This window comes from Bicyclus anynana, chromosome 19 (assembly GCF_947172395.1).
Source record: "Bicyclus anynana chromosome 19, ilBicAnyn1.1, whole genome shotgun sequence".
Classification (NCBI taxonomy): domain Eukaryota; kingdom Metazoa; phylum Arthropoda; class Insecta; order Lepidoptera; family Nymphalidae; genus Bicyclus; species Bicyclus anynana.
In genome coordinates this window covers 6,473,347-6,493,363 of record NC_069101.1, presented here as the reverse complement: position 1 = coordinate 6,493,363, position 20,017 = coordinate 6,473,347, and the positions used below count along the sequence as shown (strand labels likewise).

The following is a 20,017-nucleotide window of genomic DNA, read 5'->3' as shown; positions in this document are numbered from 1 at the left end:
CCTAAATATTCTTTTGACCATTAATTACTGTTTATTTGTAATCTTTATTAATTATTACTGTTAAATATTCAGATTTTCGTAGAATTTAGGGTTGATTTTTCAATTTCAAAATTGAAGTATTTTAAGTTAACAAACTCAATTTTGCTTTAAAATCAATAACCAACCCTTTGTGCAAGTGTAAATAAATAAAAGAAGAGAAGTGTTTATAAAGTTTTATTGTTTACTTAATTTACTTTTTGCTGTTAAGGATGATACCGTCGTATTTCTGCTGGAACCACTTCATGGCATCCTCCTTGGTCAGGCGGTGCGGGAAACCGACCTTGCCAGTCTTGCGTCTCCTGTGTGCTACGTTGAATCCTAGAACAATGAAAACAACCCATCAAAAAAGCTTAGTATTTGTAAACTAAGAGCCAGTTTCTTCAATTTATCAGAACATGCTCTGATAAATATCTGATAATCAAGAAGTAAGTTGTAATTTTTTTACTTGAAGACAAAGGCGATGGTACATTTCAGGTCCACTCTTGTACAACGTATCATTAAAATTTAAAAAAATACATGGACTTTATTAGTGAATAAATCTAACAAAATAAAAAGAAATAAATAAAATAAAAGCCCAAGGTTTTGAGTTATACTAAGATGGCGCCCATAGAGCAACTATGACATGACAATTAACAACAAAAGTCAAATCGATTACTGTATTGAAAATGTCATCTATCCGCCATTATTACCCTTATTAATGTTGCATTTCTTGGGAGATAATGAATATTATTTCGAAAGAATTGAAGTAAATTCGTCGATTTGTATAATCAAAAATAGTTAAAAAAAAAAATCTTTTTTATTTCCGCTAGGGTACAATGACTGATCCTGGGCTCCATACAATTTTGGACCATCTCCTTTGTAAATAAGCTATCTGACACATATACCAGAAGGTGGTGAAACTGGCCCTAAATGATTTATTTTGTTCAACAATAATTAAATTAGTAGCTGTAAGATCTCCTGTTTGCCTACAAAGTGTGCCACAAGATATATCTTGAAACGAAAAAAAAAAATTGTAAGCCAATGGAGGCATATTGAAAATATCTTCCTTCTTTCTTCATATCTCAATGAGATATTTGAACTCTGCTGCTGTTGATGAATAATATGTCTTTTTCTCTTCATAAGATATGTGGTTGTTGCTTGCTAGGCTTACTTAAAGTGACAATGCAGTCTACGGTGGCACTGACTGACTTGGCAGGTGTATATTTCAGTCAAGGTGTTATGCCCATCACTAATCAGAGGCACACCCAGTCAAAGTTTAATGGGAAACCATTAAACATCAAATGTATTCAAATTGAATGCAGGTCAAATTTTTAGAAATAATTTTAAGTTAATTTTTCATTTTAAATTGTACCTTTGCTTCATTAGAAAAGAAATATTAAAATTATTCTCTATTAAAAGAAAAGATTGCTATGGCACATACTTTACAGAGCAAAGATAATAAATCTGCACTCTTGAACAAATGTGCAACATACTAATGTCATACATCTTATTGTGTTATAATAGAAGTAAAAGAAGACAAAAATGTTTTATTTCAGGGTATAATATACCGGTCTCCATTAAAAAATTTAGTGCAGAAGAAACATACATACTTACATACATACTTACATACAAACTTTATCACACAGATTCATTTAAACATTATCCATATATGAATGAATTAAAAAAAAAACAAAATTGCAATTCCCTATCTATTACATCATCAGTCATCCCATTGGATACGGGGGCGTTGACTCAGTTATGCAGCTTGCATAGCTGAGTAAATGCCTCTAGTCTCCCACTTTTATATATTTTTTAGAAAACTTTCTTTCATAGAACATTTTCATCTAATTCCCACATAGTTCCTCCTTTTATACCTTGAATTCTCAAAAAATTGTTTTGGTCTCTATGTTAGAAAAGTAAATAACAGTCAACTTCAACACTATTAATTCAACATTGATAGACAATATCAATTGATTGTTGAGATTGTTGAGGATACACTTGATATGTTATTCATGTATAAAGTAAATAAAGCTATTTGTGACTGAAGAACAGCTAAAATGAAGGAAGTTTGACACTCTCTGACTACTATGTTGTTCCATAGGCTACTAATTATCCCAATATTTCTACAGAAACAGGATCCATGTGGTTGAATTTGTGGGGTAAAAATTTTTTAATGAACAGTTGCATCAATAAGTAATCAATTAATATTTATTTTCCAGTTCATTGTTTAATCTTTATGAAGTAGAAAAGTTTCTGAACCTCACCTGGCCTTCCAAGGACAACATAGAAGTCCAAACCGTAGATACCAATGGAGGGGTCGTATTTGATACCCAGATCAATGTGCTCCTGGATACCAAAACCAAAGTTGCCCGTCGCTGAGAAGTTGTCACGTCTCAACTCATATTCTCTGACCTGTAACATTTACAAGAAAATACTGTAGTCTAAAAATACTTTAAAATACTGTAAAATACTGTAGTGTAAAAATACTGTAGTGTAAAAATACTCTAAGTGTCAGAGTTCTCAAACTATAGGTCAAAGCGAATATCGAGTTGGCCCTGACACATAAAATAACCCAACCGATCTGGCTTACAACTGGACAACCACCGACTAACTATAACTAAGGTTATTAAATTACAATAATTATTATTTAATGACATAGGAAAAAAATTGGTGCTTTGAAACAAAGTCAGTCATCCATGTCATGAATACTTGTTTTGGCAAATATTTTTTTCCCTGACCACAAAAACTACATAATCTGAGTGTTAGTAATATTTTATGCCACACAAAACAGATTTTTTATTACTAAAAACGATCTCAATAACAGCCTATAGTACGATTAATAATACCAGTCAGTAAAATGACATTTCAGTGACAGATGCACTTGTCATTTTACTGACTGGAACTAATAATTGTACTATACGTAGCACATGTTGTGATAAGAAAAAGAATTCGCAGAACTTGAACATAGCAACATTTAACATTGCGTTTGGACAAAAGAGATATTATTTTGTCTTTCTCAAGTTAAGTCAGAAAATAAAATTTTGGCAAAATTTACATTTTAATTGGGCTAAAATAAAATTGTCAAATAGAAAATAAATGTCTGAAGTGTTTAAAATAAATGTCATTTCTCTAGAGTATTTCAAGCAGTAAAACAGTAGTACTCAAAGGTTGCAATGGAAATATTACTTTAGCATGAATTTACAAAGAAAACACTATATAAAATGTTTCTTGATCAATAATTCATGCAAAAAATTAATGTAAAAATCATTCATCCTTTCATATTGTGTCATTAATATTTGTACCAATAATAAATAATTAATTGATTGTATTTGATAATGAATTTTATTTAAAAACAGTTCAATTAGTAAAACACTATCAAAATCACTTGTTGTAATGAAAGATAGCATGACACAAACAAATATTGGCAATTTTACTGCCTAAATTGTTGCAATGCCCACATAGAAAACATGATTTCTTGGTAATACTAATATTATTTTATAAATTGAACTAGCCGATACCAGCGGTTAAAACCAGGTAATTTCTGTTTCTAATACAAGGATTAAAGCTTAGCCTATGATACACACAAACAACATGGCTTTCTAGAGGTAAAAGAATTTTTAAACATTGGTTTACTAAATCTAGTATTACCCCTTACAATGATCACAAATTTTTGAAAGAAATATGAAACGCCAAAGCAAACGTCAACGTCAAAGCACCAAAATGACAGCCGCTTTATTTTTTTTTTTAATTTATGTCTTGGTTTTGTCGCTCTGGAATCACAATCGTAAATTCAATGTATTTCTATTTAAAGCCTCAGACCAATCACAAATGGTATTATCACTAGTATTACCATGCTATTTGTCCCCAAAGGCCGAAATTCACCAACAAAATTGTCTGTTATTTTTTGAGGAGGACGAGATAAACTCACACAATGAAAATATTTTTGCATTTACCGCCAGCAGCTTTACTGCCAAATAAAGGGAAATGGGAACATTGGTCTTATTATATATTAGATTAAAAAACTACAAATATTTAAGACTTGTGGTTTTAGTACTTGTTTAGATACACGGGCGATTACTTTGGCGAATAACTTGCCGAACAATTCGTTTTGTACAATTGACTTGGACAAGACTTGGACCAAAAAATATGTACTCCGAGGAGAAAAAGTGGATCTACAATAAATACACGAAAACGTAGGACATAGCAACGACACTATTTCCGCATACGAAATATTTTTGAATTAAAGTCAGCATTTTTGATTAAATTTTTTTTTTCAAATACCTACTTAAATACTTACTTTTTAAATATTTGAAGAAACTAATTGCGAAAAACAAAAAAAAAGACAATAATGGTCTTTTAAAGTTACCAGGGAACGAACTCAGAAACATTAAATCGTACCTTGGATATACACCACTAGTCCAAGTGGCAATGTAGAATTTAGTTGAAATTAGAGTACGCTTACTGTCTGCATGTACCTATTTTTAAACATTGGTTTACTAAATCTAGTATTACCCCTTACAATACCACAAACTTTACCTCCTTATAATATTAGAAAAAATAAGGCTAAAACTTACTTTTAAGCCCCTCTCAAGGATCTCTTCAGCCTTGGCACCTCGTACGGTACAGTGGACTGCAATCTTTTCATTACGGCGGATACCAAAAGACCTGACAGTGTAGCGGGCTTTTGAGAACACAGGTTGTTGACCAGTCAGCTGTTCCAACACCTGTAATGTGAATGTGCGAAACTTTATAGCTAACCCAGTCAAGCTTCACTTTGACTTATGTGAACTTCTTCCCTAAACCTACCCTTCTCCCAACCTATCCCACCTCTATCCTACCCTATCCCTACCATACTTCTCCTACCCTATCTCACAGTGCAGGTGCAGGGTTCATTATGTGGTAGAGAGAAAATCTCTAAACCCCAGACTGGTGACCAATGGGTGTAGTGTTAAGAACATCCTTAATAATTAACTAACACACCTCTGCTTGTGTTTTTCTAACCAAATTTTAATACTGTTTACTTACTGTTCTAATATGGAACATGCCATTCCATAATTAACTATTGAAATTTGTTTTAGTGAGGCCAGTCTTTGAGCAAGTTATAGAGATTTTGCTGGTAATCCTCTCGCACATACTTCTATGGCGTACAAACTAACCACATAGCCATTTTAACTTAGTTTGTTAGGTCATAATAATTGTACACTTTTATACAGTGGTCCTTCAGAATGTTAAGTCTCCCACAGCACAGTAAGCTCTACAAATTCTATATTAGTTAGTTTGGAGAAAAGGAAAACTAACTAATACACTCTCGAGGGCCATAATAAATTTATTGGATGAGGTTTTATATAGTAACTCATACTGTATCAATTAACTTAATGTTTTCAGAGTTTTAAAGTGTTATTTGATCTAAAATTCTAGGTAATATTGAAAATACCCAAAAGTTGCTATACAAATATTGATCTTGCATGAATTTACAAAGATAATGCAATAATGATACATTTCTTGAACAATTTTCATGCATGGTTTGGGGTCATGCGAGATGTATTTAATACAATGGGTCGTGAAAAATAGCTGCACATATATATGGTATAACAACTTGCACACTTTTACCCTCATTTCGTATCATTTCTATTTATTTCATAAACGCGTAAGAAAGAGGTATGAGGTTGTGTGATGTTATACTGGTAATAAACAAAAAAATAAGAGGTTATCTATCGCTAAAAAAACTACTGGGAAAAGTAAAGTTCACTCTACATATAAATTACAGGCTTACCTTAGCAGCACGTGTTAATCTGTCTCCAGATTCACCAACACAAATGTTCAAACACAATTTTCTAATGTGCAGATTCCGCATAACATTTTTGGAGTTATCTTTTGGAACCTTCTTCTCCTTTTTATCCCTCTTGAAGGCAGGATTTGCAGGCGGTGGTACACGCTGAAACCCATAACACCAATTAACGATTATCACTCAAACGAATTGTGTTTCGACGATTCGTATAGGTCCGACGAGGTTAAGCTTCGTAAAGTTATATTTTTCACGAACTTGTAAAAATATTAGCTAATACTAAATAGCCTTGAAACATTTTACATTATTAGCGAAATATGAACAATTATCCTTTATGTTTTTCACTGATTAAACTCGATTACATTTATGAATTTAAAGAAAACACATACCGCCATGATCACAAATTTTTGAAAGAAATATGAAACGCCAAAGTCAAACGTCAAAGCACCAAAATGACAGCCGCTTTATTTTTTTTTTTAATTTATGTCTTGGTTTTGTCGCTCTGGAATCACAATCGTAAATTCAATGTATTTCTATTTAAAGCCTCAGACCAATCACAAATGGTATTATCACTAGTATTACCATGCCATTTGTCCCCAAAGGCCGAAATTCACCAACAAAATTGTCTGTTATTTTTTGAGGAGGACGAGATAAACTCACACAATGAAAATATTTTTGCATTTACCGCCAGCAGCTTTACTGCCAAATAAAGGGAAATGGGAACATTGGTCTTATTATATATTAGATTAAAAAATTACAAATATTTAAGACTTGTGGTTTTAGTACTTGTTTAGATACACGGGCGATTACTTCGGCGAATAACTTGCCGAACAATTCGTTTTGTACAATTGACTTGGACAAGACTTGGACCAAAAAATATGTACTCGCAGGAGATCATGGATCTACAATAAATACACGAAAACGTAGGACATAGCAACGACACTATTTCCGCATACGAAATATTTTTGAATTAAAGTCAGCATTTTTGATTAATTTTTTTTTTTCAAATACCTACTTAAATACTTACTTTTTAAATATTTGAAGAAACTAATTGCGAAAAACAAAAAAAAAGACAATAATGGTCTTTTAAAGTTACCAGAGAACGAACTCAGAAACATTAAATCGTACCTTGGATATACACCACTAGTCCAAGTGGCAATGTAGAATTTAGTTGAAATTAGAGTACGCTTACTGTCTGCATGTACCTATTTCCGCAATCTCATGTCCAAAAGTCTTTGTACCTTCGGCCCATCTTCGGCCCCATGGACCGTCTGCCGCAACCAAATAATGAAGCTCGCACTGCTGCTCGCGCTGAGCAATGTTGCCGCTTCGCGTCTGTCTACAACTCTACTGTACGTAGTATCTATTAATCTGTGTCTACAGTCTACACACTGCTTTCACGCAATTTCACGCACGCAAGCGAAGCCCCGTACCTACTACGAGTATAATTCGATTCGCGCTGGCGCTCACAGAAATCAAAATTATGAGCGATAGGCATGACGAGCGGCAGGACGAGTAACGTGGCCACACGACATACACTAATTAGTAATTACCTAAGGACTCGTATCGCACACTAATTCACCAACATACTAGTCTGGGTACATCCCCTCTAAAAACGACGAAACTTTTTATCGCGATTTGTTTGTCTATCTGTTCACGTTGATCTCCAAAACTACTGAAATCTATTTTCATAGGAACGTATGGAATATATAAGGCAGGGAATATTACAAATAGACTGAGAGCCTGCGATAGCTAGTTATACCTCATTTTAGGAAGACTGAAAATTCGTCAGCCCTTGCACTACCTAAGTAAATAGGATAACCAATTATGGAGTTTGACCCGTGGTGGCTCCATCAGAATCAGACCCTCAAACGCTCGAGTTTATTTGATTTTTTCTAGATCACGAGGAATTATGTCATTACAGTACAGTACTGTAATACTACTGTATTTACTATACTGTAATAGTACTGTAATACTACTGTATTACAGTACTGGGGACTGTACTCAGTCTCCAGAACGTTAGCTGCGTGGCAACCCTTCGCTAGATACCTTTATAGTTCTTTAAACGAAATCTTTAACGGTGTTTTCCGTTAAAGCTAAATGAGCCGCGAAGCTAAATGACTGGCGATTGGTCTGGGTCTTTGCCCAGGATGTAGGATTGAAGACGACTTTTAACACTATTTAACACTCCCTTTCTCCACTGTAATCATTCTCCCCGCCTATTCCAAAACAATCCATGAAGGTTTATCTAACAAGAGGTTACAGATCCAATAAGAATGTGCTAGGTACTTCCTACCTAAATCACGGAACATTTCATACTATACTATCTCGTCTCATGACGACACGAGCCAACCGATCGATTAACTCACTCGCGCGGACATATATTTATGTATATATAGTTATTACAATTCCTGTACACACAACTGGAAATTGTCGATTTATATTTATTTATATTTTATTTTATTTATCTATACTTATAATAAAACTGGTCGAACTCTATACATTTATTAGCAATTAGAGATTTTACTTATAGGTACCATTTGTAACAACAAACGTTAGCGTGGCATAACGGATGACAGCGCCATCTAGAATCTATACTTATAATACGAATTCTTTATATTTGTACATTCTGTACATTGAAGATATTTTGAATTTTTTTATTGAGGGGCATTTTATAATCGATACTGAAGCTAAAAATATTATTTTTCGATTTTTTGTCTGTCTGTCTGTCCGTGATTTTTTGTTATTCGGGCATCACGCTGAAACCACTGAATTAATTCAAATGTAACTTTGCACGGTTTAAGATAACCTTTTCCGTATTATGGAAAAGGTTATAGAATACTTTTTATTGCGAAAATAAAATGAGAAGGGTGTGAAATAGGGGTTGAAAGTTTGTATGGAAAGTCCTTTATTTTTAGAGATACAGTTTTAAAATTTTGTTCATAAATCATAAAAAATACGAAATATAATTTGATTCAATTTTTTTTTTAAATTCAACCCAAATAACAACAATTTAATTTAAAGTGGTAAAATACGGCTTGAAAGTTTACATTGATTTCCATGCGGACGAAGTCGCGGGCGTCCGCTAGTTGTATATAAAACACGCGAAAATATAAATAGGAGGGGGTGAAATATGGGTTGAAAGTTTACATCAATTTAAACGCGGCCGCAGTCGCGGGCATCCACGTTCAGCCTATTACACCTATTTACACTATACTTTAGCCATACGCCTAAGTGCACTGTTTACCAACAAAGTACAAACTAGAAATGAAGGTAGGAAATGCATGTCATTTCAAAACATATTTATTTTATATTATGTATTTTTTTTAACAAAATGTTATTCAAAATATATGTATTAATTATATTTAATTGTTTTAAGCTAATTAATTAAATTTATTTTCATTAATTTAGAGCAAGTTAATTATAATAATTATAAGGTGTGAAATGACTTGCGATTCATAGCCTCATTTTTAATTTTTTATTTGTTTATTGGTAAATCATGCACATGGATGAGAGTATGGATGAAGTAAGTAACTACCTTATTTTAACAGTAGTTGTATTAATATTTAATGCGATATATGTTCTCTGTGGCGATATTGACAAACCTTTTTATAATCAGCGTAAAAAGATTTAAATTGTAGGGTAGGTACATCTAAAAATAATTTGAGGTAAATTATCACATATCTACGTCAGATTGCAACGTCACGTCATTCAAACAAAAACATTACTTTCACTGCACAACACGTCTTTTCCAAAAAAATGGAAGAAAACCAAACAAGTAAACTTCGACGAGTTGTAAAATATCGTCGATGGCATTGTTCAATGTGTGATATATTTACTAATTCCTATAACCAGTTTAATCAACACCTCGAGGGAGTTGGACATCGGCACAAAATAATGAGCAGAAGTAATAAGAGTGACATCAAACATGAAGAACCTGAATGTGATATTGGGTTCTATATTTTAGCATTTATTCAAGTGATTATAACGTCCTTTTTATTATTTTATGTATTAATTAAGTTTTGTAATTAATATAAAATTGTTACTAATCTACATATGCAGCAATTATCATTAAGGATGCCTTAAATTTCGCGCCACAATTTTAATTGGCGGAGAAGTCGTCCCCAAGCGTTCACGGCTTCTATGCGCACGAACGAACGCGCAGAACAATGAGGTAGCAGCCATTTTATGTCGGTGCCCAAGAAAAACATAATTCGAATGGCCAATCTTAACAAAATTGTGTAATTAGTGCTCTAATTTATGTGTTTCTGCACACGCCACTATTTATAGGTGTTTCGTTACTTAAGTGAGTAGAAACTATGTTTTGCTATATATAACGATAGTCAATAAGCATAATGAAACTTATAATTTTGCATATAAATGGAATAATTATAATTGAAAAAACTGTAGCTTGTTCCCTCCATAAAGTACGCAAGAATAGCGTTTATGCGAGCGCGAGCATTTATTTGCAAGCGCCGCCAGTTGTTTACAAGTATTAACTGTAAGTAAGCGATTGATGGTATCGCAAAAATGCATTCTGCTTATTTAGACGTCGGATATGACATAACTTTCCTTACTAATAGCAATTTACAGCTTCGTAGACTAGTTTTTGTTTACATTGCAATTGTAGTGGACATTAATTACGCTTCTCATAACAACCGGCGTCGCGCAGCCTCGATTGAAAGTTGGGGACAAAATTCAATAACGAATTGGCCATTTTATTGATGGCAGGGGGGGAGCTGGGTGGAGACAATCGGTCAGCTTCGGCCATTTCATTTTTCGGACTGACTTTTCTTATGGTTTGTTTACATTCTTGTTTGAATTCGCTATGTTAACTATACAAATATAAACAAACGTCTTGTACGTTTTATATTGTATGCTTCCATACATTCGCGATAAGGGCGCCTACCTATCTATACATGATTAATAATATAGATAGACCATTTACATGTACAGTATATTCATTTATATCATACAATCTACTACCTACTCTACCAGTCAATGCCCTATGTGCACTTGTACTTATTCTAAAGTTCAAAACTAATATCAGAAATATTCAAGAATTGAATCAAAATTATAGCAAAATCTTATTGGAATAGGTACACAAAATATTACAAAATGTTTTTGGTCCTACTCTTTTACTTTTTTATGTGCATAGATTACTTATGCTGTAAAGTAAATTGAGTATGATTTTATAATCAAACATTTCTAAATTTCACCATCATTAATTACATTATAAAAACTTTTATAAATAAAGTATATTTAATAATATTAAATGTATTTATTAATAATCATTGATGTTCTAGTAAATTAAAATTACTTAAACATTAAAAAAAAGATTTGCAATTGTTATTATTTCTTTATAATTTTGATTTTGATTGTTTTCTAATAATATGTAAGCAAAGTGGTACTTAATTTTTAAAATTGTTAATTTTGTTGATTATAATAAAATTTTGTTTTTGTTTTTCGATTGTTTCAATTATTTCAACAGTTAAACTGAAAGGATCCTGAAAATTCTGGATATTTACTTGATTATTATTCTTTTTTAATAAGAACAATAATTATTATACATCTACTTATGGATAATATTCTAAATACTTGATGGAGCAAATTTTTCCTTTGATTATATTTTTGGTAAATAAGTATGTTACTTTCATTCCATAGGTCAAACCCTACATCTCTCTGTATGAGTTGAGGGCCTTTGTTGTGGAACTATTATTACCTTTTTATTTATAAATTAAAATAACTTCTAAATGACATCTGATTCTCAAACCAACTAAGATCAACCAAGTAATACATTTATTTGCATTAATAATTATTGTTAATACAAAAAATCTTTATTGAATAATGATATTAATTAATTTATTCTCCTTATAAATAATCATTATAATAATTGTTACACATATCTACACTTTTTATAGTTACAATTTATGTTTCACATCCAATGTAGTTATTTATCACATACAAAGCTCACAGGTGACTTAATATACTAAGAACACCTTCTAGTGGTGGCGAAGGATGGAATTTTGATGAATGTAAGCCATCCCAAAGAAAAAAAATTCGTGCCGCTTGACATTTACCGGTTTCTTATAAATCCATACATATATTCATTACAATAATTAATATAATATATGCACGGATTTTTAAAAGGTAACCCGGCGGGAATCAGATTGTATGGTCTCTTCGCCGCTGCCTTCTAGAATGTTCTGTCCTGCTCCCCGTCTATTGGAGACAGTTTAGTCCTGATGCAACAGTACTTTGCAAATCAAAATACAGTTGTTCCTAGTTTGGAAAAACCATGGTAGTAGAAGATGCCAGTATAAGACAACCTTCACTGAGCTGGTTATTCAATGAAAACTTTTTTTTATATCAAATTAGACAGGTATGTCAATAAATAAAACTATCGAACGCCTGCGACTTTGTCCGCCCTTAGATGTCTTTATCCAGCCCTTATAGTAGTATTGCTGTAAAAGTGGAGTAACTTCTCTCGTTTTCCCAATGTTTCCCTTCACTGCTCTGCTCCTATTGATCATGAAAAGTATACTATAACCCAGGAGTATGAAGAATAACTGTACCAAGTTTTGTTAAAAGCCGTTGAGTAGTTTTTGTTTCTATAATGAACATACATACAGACAGACAGACAAAAATTTTACTGATTGCATTTTTGGCATCAGTATCGATCATCCTGATAGTTATTTTGAAAATATATTTCATATACAGAATTGACCTCTACAGATTTATTATAAGTAGGTATAGATAGATGAGTTGACTAAAAGCTTCTGTCCAGAATATGATTTGCCAACAATCATTTCTTTTTAAACATTTGTTTGTTTGATTTGTTTAAGTAATAAACAAATGCCAATTGAGCTAGTTAGGTTGACTATTTTATTCTCGACCCAACTCTTGGGTAGGCAAGTATAAACAATTAAACAGGTAAATCAATACTAGTAACTTGCACAGGTTTGGTTAATGAATTAAAATTTGATTATTATAAAGATTATTTCATTACAAACACTGGTTTTCTGCAAAAAATCTGAAATCTAAAAATCATGAATAACGGACACCATCATAATCATGGACTAAAATTTTTTAAACCAGCTCTGTTAAGGTCATCTTATACTGGGATCTTAGACTATAGTTATTCTCTGGATGATCATAGCTATCACAAGATAGTTATTTACTTGTCAGATATTTTCATGCAAATATGTATCACAAAAGTAGTAAAGACAGGTATGTTTAATAACAGAGAAAGTTAAAATATAATATAGAAACAATAAAACATGTAAATTAAGTTAAATAACTTGAAAATAAGAATGAATTTATTAAATTTACTTGAAAATGTTGCAAACTTAATTTTTCAATAATCATTAAAGATTCAGGATCACATAAAAGTACATTTATTTTTACCGGACTGCAAGAAGGGTTATGTTTTTCGCGCGTATCTTGTATGTATGTATGTATGTAATATTCTTTATTACCTCATATCTTCCAAACCACTGAACGGATTTACGTAATTAGGATATCGTTAGATTTGTCTCAATAACCCAAGTGTTCTTAGATAGGTGAAACTAAAAAAAAAATTAACAAGATGACTGTGAGACGCTATAGACTCGAGGTGAAAAAAATTTTTTTTTTCTAATATTGCAATATGAGTATGAAATTCAAGAGCTTTTTGTGAGGATTCTAAAATGGTATATGATGGCCATGTTTAAAAAAAACTACCATTAGAAAAACGTTATTTATTAGTTGTCTATACAAAATACGCGAGGTGGATGACTATAGGTGCGAGCATATTTGTGAAGTGAAGTTATAAAATAGACTATTAAATATATTGATTATAAAAATCGGCTAAGTGCGAGTCGGTTTCGCCCACCGAGCGTTCCGAAATTAACCATCTATCGTAACTAAAAAGTGTGAAATAAATAAATTAATTAAACAAATAAAAAAACCCGACTGCATAACTGAAAAGAAAAAAACAAGCCCAGTCCAGAAGTGTAGAAAGCAATTAGAAAACAGTCGGGACCTTAGATAATGGTTAGAATGATTTTCTTCCACATTATTTAATAGGTCCCGACTGTTTTCTAATTGCTTTCTACCCTTCTGGACTGAGCTTGTTTTTTTCTTTTCAGTTATGCAGTCGGGTTTTTTTATTTGTTTAATTAATTTATTTAAATTTAAAGTACAGTTCATTCTTTTTCTGCAGATTTTTTACTACTTTACTACTACTACTCCGCAGTACACATCATGAAATGCTTAATGAAATATCTCAATATAACTTTATTTAGTAATGAAAAATAAGTATAATAATATTACATCCCCTTTCAACTCTTTAGGGGGAGAGGAATTACAAAAATATCAAGTCACATTATGTTTTATATTTATTATTTATCGCATGGTTTATACTGTAAAAAAAATCATAATTTTTTTTAAACCGGATTATTTTCCTATACCTATACCTATATGACTTTGTCTTTTAGGGTTCCGTAGTCCACAAGGAAACCTTATAGTTTCGCCATGTCCGTCTGACCGGCCGTCCGCGGTCCGTCTATTACATGAAAAATTAAAAGTCGTAAAATAAAATCTTGAAAATTATTTTTCTAGTCGTTTATCTTACATTACCTATGGGGTATCGTTGGATAGGTCGAATCTTGGCGAAACTAGAAAATGCATGTCATTTCATAACTTATTTATTCTAAATTATGCATGTTTTGTTTATAAAATGTTTTATAAAATATATTAACTTTAATCAAATTTATTTTCATTAATTTAAGAACAAGTTAATTATGATTATTATTAGCTGTGAAATCATTGGTGATTTATACCCTCATTTTTAATTTGTTTGTTGGTAAACAGTACTCTTCAAGAAAGGCTGTAGTATAGATCAAAGGCAACTTCAACTTAACTTATAACAAAATAAGCTTTCATTTGACATATTAGATGACTAAATAACTAATGAGGGTATTTGTATATATAAATGTATCCTCGATCCTTACTCTTAACACAACTAATAAATTGAAATTTTAAGCAGCTTGTATAAACGCGTTAGATCGTGATTATATACTTTTAACAGAGGGGTAACGTCTATCGAGGCAGGTCCTATGGTAATTGATCTGAGGTTCGGACGGTAATAGCATGACAATTCCGGTTCGGCCTCTATTGGTCGACTATCTTCTTCCTCCTTCTAAGCCGTTTCCGCACTTGGTCATGTGATTAGCCGTTGTACGTTGGTCGACTATGTTTTTCTCTTCAAGACATGTTGTAGCGCGTATCGTAAGCCTACTTATCAGTAGGATATTGTGCACTTCGAGACTACCCAGTGTACAAAAACATCCCAGCGAGGTTATACTATCGGTGCAGTTCCGTCTGTAGCAAATTACAAAAGGCTTAAAGGTGCTCACAGACCTCAGCCTAACTAGAACTGCAGCAAGTTTTAAATTACACCTGTAGTAAAGTGGCACGTCGATTCTCTTTCTACAAACGCTAACGCTTAGAAAACTAAAAAAATGTATGGAAATGACAGATCTGATCGACAACTTGATCACGTGACCTGTCGATAGCAAATGTCATTCCTATACATTTTTAAATTTTTGAAGAGTTTGCGATCTTAGAAAGAGAATCGACGTGCCACTTAGCTACAGGCCCAGGTATCCAAAACTATTCTAGTAGAATCTTGCCACAATTGGTGGGTAGTTTTAAATGAATTCCTTAATCCTACACCCCATTGGTCACAAGTCCGGGACTCTGATCAGAGTTTTTCATCCACGGCATGCTTAGAAATTTGTTTTAAATAAAGATTTAATAAGTGTACTATCCATCCAGCAGGTGGTGGTTGAGGATGGGGCTCACAACAGGTCGCCATTAGTTTCCCGGCACACTGGGGCGTGGGCGTCGGGGGAGTGGCGCGGGGCGTGGGGGTCCCCGTGCCGCCCCCCGGCGACCTACTCGCCACAATATCCATGTTCGAACAGCAGATCAAGGCAGAGCCTATGAGGTGAGGACCAACACAGAGTGACTTATGTACACTTGCGCCATTTTACATTTGTTCGCCAATATTTTGGTGGTAAGTGACCTATTCTGCTTGCCACTTTGCATCTACATCTTTAAATAGCTGATCAAGCCTAGCCTATGAGGTCACAACTAAGAAAACAGAAATACTGCTAACACTTAGTTAGAATATTTTTTGTTTACTTTAGTTACACAGGTATGACAAACGTGCTTGCCAATGTTTTCAATCAAATGTTAGTGATTAAGACCACAATTCATTAATTAGAGCCACCCAGGACCCGTTCCGCACCGCCTTGCTTCGAGTGGTTAGTATTCTTCATATGGATTTGTATGGGCATACGCTCACTACATCAACTCCGTATCATCACCGGATTGCCTCGCTCGCTAGGTACCCACGCCTGGACTACGAGTGGACCCACTCGATGGTAGCTCGATGACACACACACACACACACCTAGGGCCAAACGTTGGTAGATTATTCGGAAATTCGTTGACCACGCGAGGTTCATTGGTGACAACGCGGCGACCACCCGTGGTCCACCTGTCGGGTACAAGTGGACGCCTAGCAACGAGGCGGTGTGGGACGGTTTCCCGGGTAACTAATGAGCTACGACCTTTACTTGTCACTATATCTAAATAACCATGTTCCAACAGCAGGTTCAAGGTAGAGCCTGTGTGCTGACTACTAATGACAGTTATACTACCAACACTTTTGCCACCTACAAAGTTATTTTTTTTTTTATAATAAAACACTTTATTAAACTACTAGCCACTATATTCAAACAGCATCTAAGCTTACATCACCGTTAAACATTAAACATAAATTATTTTTTTTCATAGTTTTTACCAACATCCCCACGTGAACACTGGCCCCCCGACAATAGTCCGCTCCGATTCGAGCCATGGTATCATCAGCTTGAACCCTCACCACCAGGAAGACTCAAAGGACAGCCTCTCAATGCAGCAGCAAGTGCAGCACCAGCAGGATCTGCTGGAGCAGCATCAGCAGCAGGAGTTGCAGCACGATGATGAAGTTGACAATGTTAGTCAAGTTTCTAGATTTATGATGAATCCATGGATTGCTAAGATATTCGTCTCAATATGAAACTAAGTTGTTGATTACTTTGATCGTTTGTCTTACAGTTGAGCTTCAAAGGCATGGAAGATGAAGGTGTTGAAATGGATATGGATGGGCGGCAGTGTTCTCAGGTATTGTCAAAATTCAGGGAAGTCTGTTCTTGGTAGGCATGGGCAAGTAGATAAAATATATCGATATTTTTCAAATGTATCGATACATATTCTCTAAAATTATCGATATTTCGATATATCGATATTTTTGCCCAAGCCTAAAGCCAACTAAATAATATTTTTTTATTTTATGTAGGTTGGCTTCACTGCACATTTTTTTATTGGTTTTACCGGCCCTGGCTTTTCACCTTCAGTTTTCACTGCACAGACCACAAACGGGTCAATGACTATAGACAATTTTCATTAGTATTTCCATGATAATTTTTTATTAATTTAAATCGTTTTTGATACTCGAAAATAAATATCGAAAATCGATATATCGAAAAATTGTTTTCGAAAAAAATATCGATATTTTGATATATCGATTTTTCTTGCCCAAGCCTAGTTCTTGGATGGATGTTCTATAAGTTTTATACATCTGCTATTTATTTACTGTCACATGCTTACACCATACAACTTATCTAAATTCGATCAGGCTTCCGTTCGATAGACAAAATATGTCTACCTTGTTTTTTAGCCCTCATTCGCACGAGAGTTTTTTTAACTGACATTAAAAAAGCGTTCAAATGCATTCCCAAGCATAATTATTTTCAGACGACAGCGTTTTTAAACACGACTATTTTCAGACCACAGCGTTTTTAAACACGACGCTATTTTTCGAAGTAGAACTTCATTTAACTTCATACTATATTTGAACGCTTTTTTAACGTCCGTTTTAAAACTCTCGTGCGAATGAAGGCTTATTCATTGATTAATCATGTTTAAGATCTATAATTTTACAGTATTGCTGTCAATTAAGAACGAGCATGCATAATTTCAAAGCCCTGGTAAACACACAGATATACTTTACCGGGCAGTAATAAATTGTAATAAAATCGGAATACATACATACTCATAGGTGCGTTATATGTATATTTTTTTTTATGTAAGCAGGGTATGGGAGTTGACATGGGATCAGTACAAACAAAAATGGAAGTCTCAAACGGACAAGGCATACCCCGATCAAAGCCACAAGCGTGCAAGGTAAGTTTGACAAAATGCAACATTTTTTTCAGCAACCCTGAAAACACCCTGAAAGTTTAATCAAATAGCGTCTTTTTTACAAGTAAATTAGCTTATGGGCTTGCATCTTCCTAATAAGTTAGCCCGCTTCCATCTTACATTGATTGCATCATCACTTACCATCAATTAAGATTGTAGTCAAAGGTTAACCTGTAAATAATAAAAAAACGTATCCAGCATTAAACTGAGCTTTGTATTTCAGGTATGCGGCAAGGTCCTGTCATCAGCTTCGTCGTATTACGTCCACATGAAGCTTCATTCAGGGAATAAACCCTTCCAGTGCACGGTTAGTATTATAACTATGTATTTCATATTACCCAGGACATATGGTCCAGTTAGGTAGGTCCAATTTCGACAAAGAGGTGAACCGTCGAAATCCAACTCGGCTGGGCAGCATTCGGGAAACTTCGCGATATCTTTTCGGTCGAAATTCCTCAGTGCCTGAAGACAAAAGTCTTCGAACAGTGGTGCCAGTAATGACCTATGGTTCTGAGACTTGGTCTTATCTTGGTCTCATAAGAAGGCTCAGAGTCACACAGCGGGTGATGGAACAAGCTATGCTCGGACGGAGTATCTCTGCGTGATCGAATCAAAAATGAGGAGATCTGCAAAAGAACCAAAGTCACCTACATAGCTCAACGTGTCGCGAAGCTAAAGTGGCAATGGGCGGGGGACATAGTTCGAAGAGCTGAAGGACGTTGGGGTCCCAAGGCGCTAGAATGGCGACCCCGCACTCGAAAGCGCAGTATTGGTCGACCACCAGGTGGACTGACGACATCAAGCGAGTCGCAGGGATTCGCTGGATGCAGGCGGCTCAGGATCGTGAAGTTTGGAAGTCCCTACAAAAGGCCTAAGTCCTGCAGTGGACGTCAAGATGATGATGATGATGATGACTTCATATTTCTGATTGCCAGTGGTTCAGTGGTTAACCTATAAGTTTCGGATTACACGAGGTCCTGGGTTCGAAACTAAGGCTGGGCTATAAGATAAAATGTTCCTTTCTTCTAAGAAAGTTAAAATTTTCAGCCCATAGTTGGGTAGTTGGTTTAGTTACACCCTTGTGTTTCTGAGAGCACTTCAATCAGTCCCGGTTATCATTAACATCAGCTAGTGATCCAATAATTGGGTAGTTGATTGTGTTTCTGAGAGCACTGCAATCGGTCCTGGTTATCATTAATATCTGCTAGTGGTAGCTTCAACATTTTAGTTATGTGCATTTTAAGAAATTAAATATCACGAGTTTCGTATGGTGAAGGAAAAACATCGTGAGGAAATCTGCATACCTGATATTTTTTTTAATTCGCCATATTGGGCCATATTGGGCCAGCGTGGTGGACTATTAGTTCTGAGAAGAGACTTGTGCTCAATAGTGAGCCGAACATTTGTTAAGAGATTGTTAATGATGATTGCACACTAAGGTGTGCGACGCGGCGTTCTGCCGCATGCCGTACCTAGAAGGGCACATGCGAAATTAAATATCACAAATCACAAACAGTGTGGGGAAAACCATCGAAAGGAAACCAGCATACCTGGGATTTTTTTTAATTCTCTACGTGTGTGAAATCTGCCAATTTGAATTGAATGAGAGGAGACTTGAGCTCAGCAGTGAGCCGAACATGGTTTGTTTGGAGGTTATTAATGATAATGACGGCACACACAGGTGTGCGACGCGGCGTTCTGCCGCAAGCCGTACCTCGAAGTGCACATGCGCACGCACACCGGCGAGCGGCCGTTCCAGTGCGACCTTTGCCTCAAGCGCTTCACGCAGAAGTCCAGCCTCAACACGCACAAACGCGTCCACACCGGTGAGTCACCAGCCTTATTGTTCACACACGCACACACACATCCACACAGACACACATACACATGTAAATTGGCTAATTGATATCACACATTGTT

The 20,017-nt window shown here is 34.6% G+C and overlaps 2 protein-coding genes across 21 annotated transcripts in view; one reads left to right on the top strand and one right to left on the bottom strand.

Moving 5' to 3' along the window:
* Positions 1 to 200: 200 nt before the first annotated feature.
* On the bottom strand, positions 201 to 6,292 carry LOC112049204 (60S ribosomal protein L11). The gene is made up of 5 exons (XM_024087004.2): positions 6,193 to 6,292; positions 5,792 to 5,953; positions 4,593 to 4,742; positions 2,283 to 2,430; positions 201 to 357 (listed from the first exon to the last, which is right to left on the bottom strand). Exons 1-5 carry the CDS (start codon positions 6,196 to 6,198, stop codon positions 230 to 232), a joined length of 594 nt encoding a protein of 197 aa, XP_023942772.1. The 5' UTR covers positions 6,199 to 6,292; the 3' UTR covers positions 201 to 229.
* Positions 6,293 to 9,479: 3,187 nt separating this feature from the next.
* The window catches only part of LOC112049214 (zinc finger protein OZF), a 20,151-nt gene continuing 9,613 nt past the window's right edge, over positions 9,480 to 20,017 (top strand). For 4 of the 20 annotated variants that reach the window (XM_052887551.1, XM_052887560.1, XM_052887553.1 and 1 more), the window contains exons 1-7: positions 9,482 to 10,109; positions 15,623 to 15,794; positions 16,649 to 16,850; positions 16,952 to 17,017; positions 17,987 to 18,079; positions 18,321 to 18,404; positions 19,779 to 19,923. In XM_052887551.1, coding sequence (XP_052743511.1) covers positions 15,760 to 15,794; positions 16,649 to 16,850; positions 16,952 to 17,017; positions 17,987 to 18,079; positions 18,321 to 18,404; positions 19,779 to 19,923 — 625 coding nt within the window. In that variant the 5' untranslated portion in view covers positions 9,482 to 10,109; positions 15,623 to 15,759. Of the gene's footprint in view, positions 10,110 to 15,622; positions 15,795 to 16,648; positions 16,851 to 16,951; positions 17,018 to 17,986; positions 18,080 to 18,320; positions 18,405 to 19,778; positions 19,924 to 20,017 lie in introns of all 20 variants that reach the window. The other 16 variants (XM_052887555.1, XM_052887550.1, XM_052887554.1 and 13 more) reach the window with 8 other exon arrangements.

Excerpts from the sequence above, each read along its gene's own strand:
- LOC112049204 (XM_024087004.2), bottom strand. Across the intron at positions 2,431-4,592 it reads TCCTTGAGAGGGGCTTAAAA|GTCAGAGAATATGAGTTGAG; the intron begins GTAAGTTTTAGC and ends TAAATGTTACAG. Across the intron at positions 358-2,282 it reads TGTTGTCCTTGGAAGGCCAG|GATTCAACGTAGCACACAGG; the intron begins GTGAGGTTCAGA and ends TCATTGTTCTAG.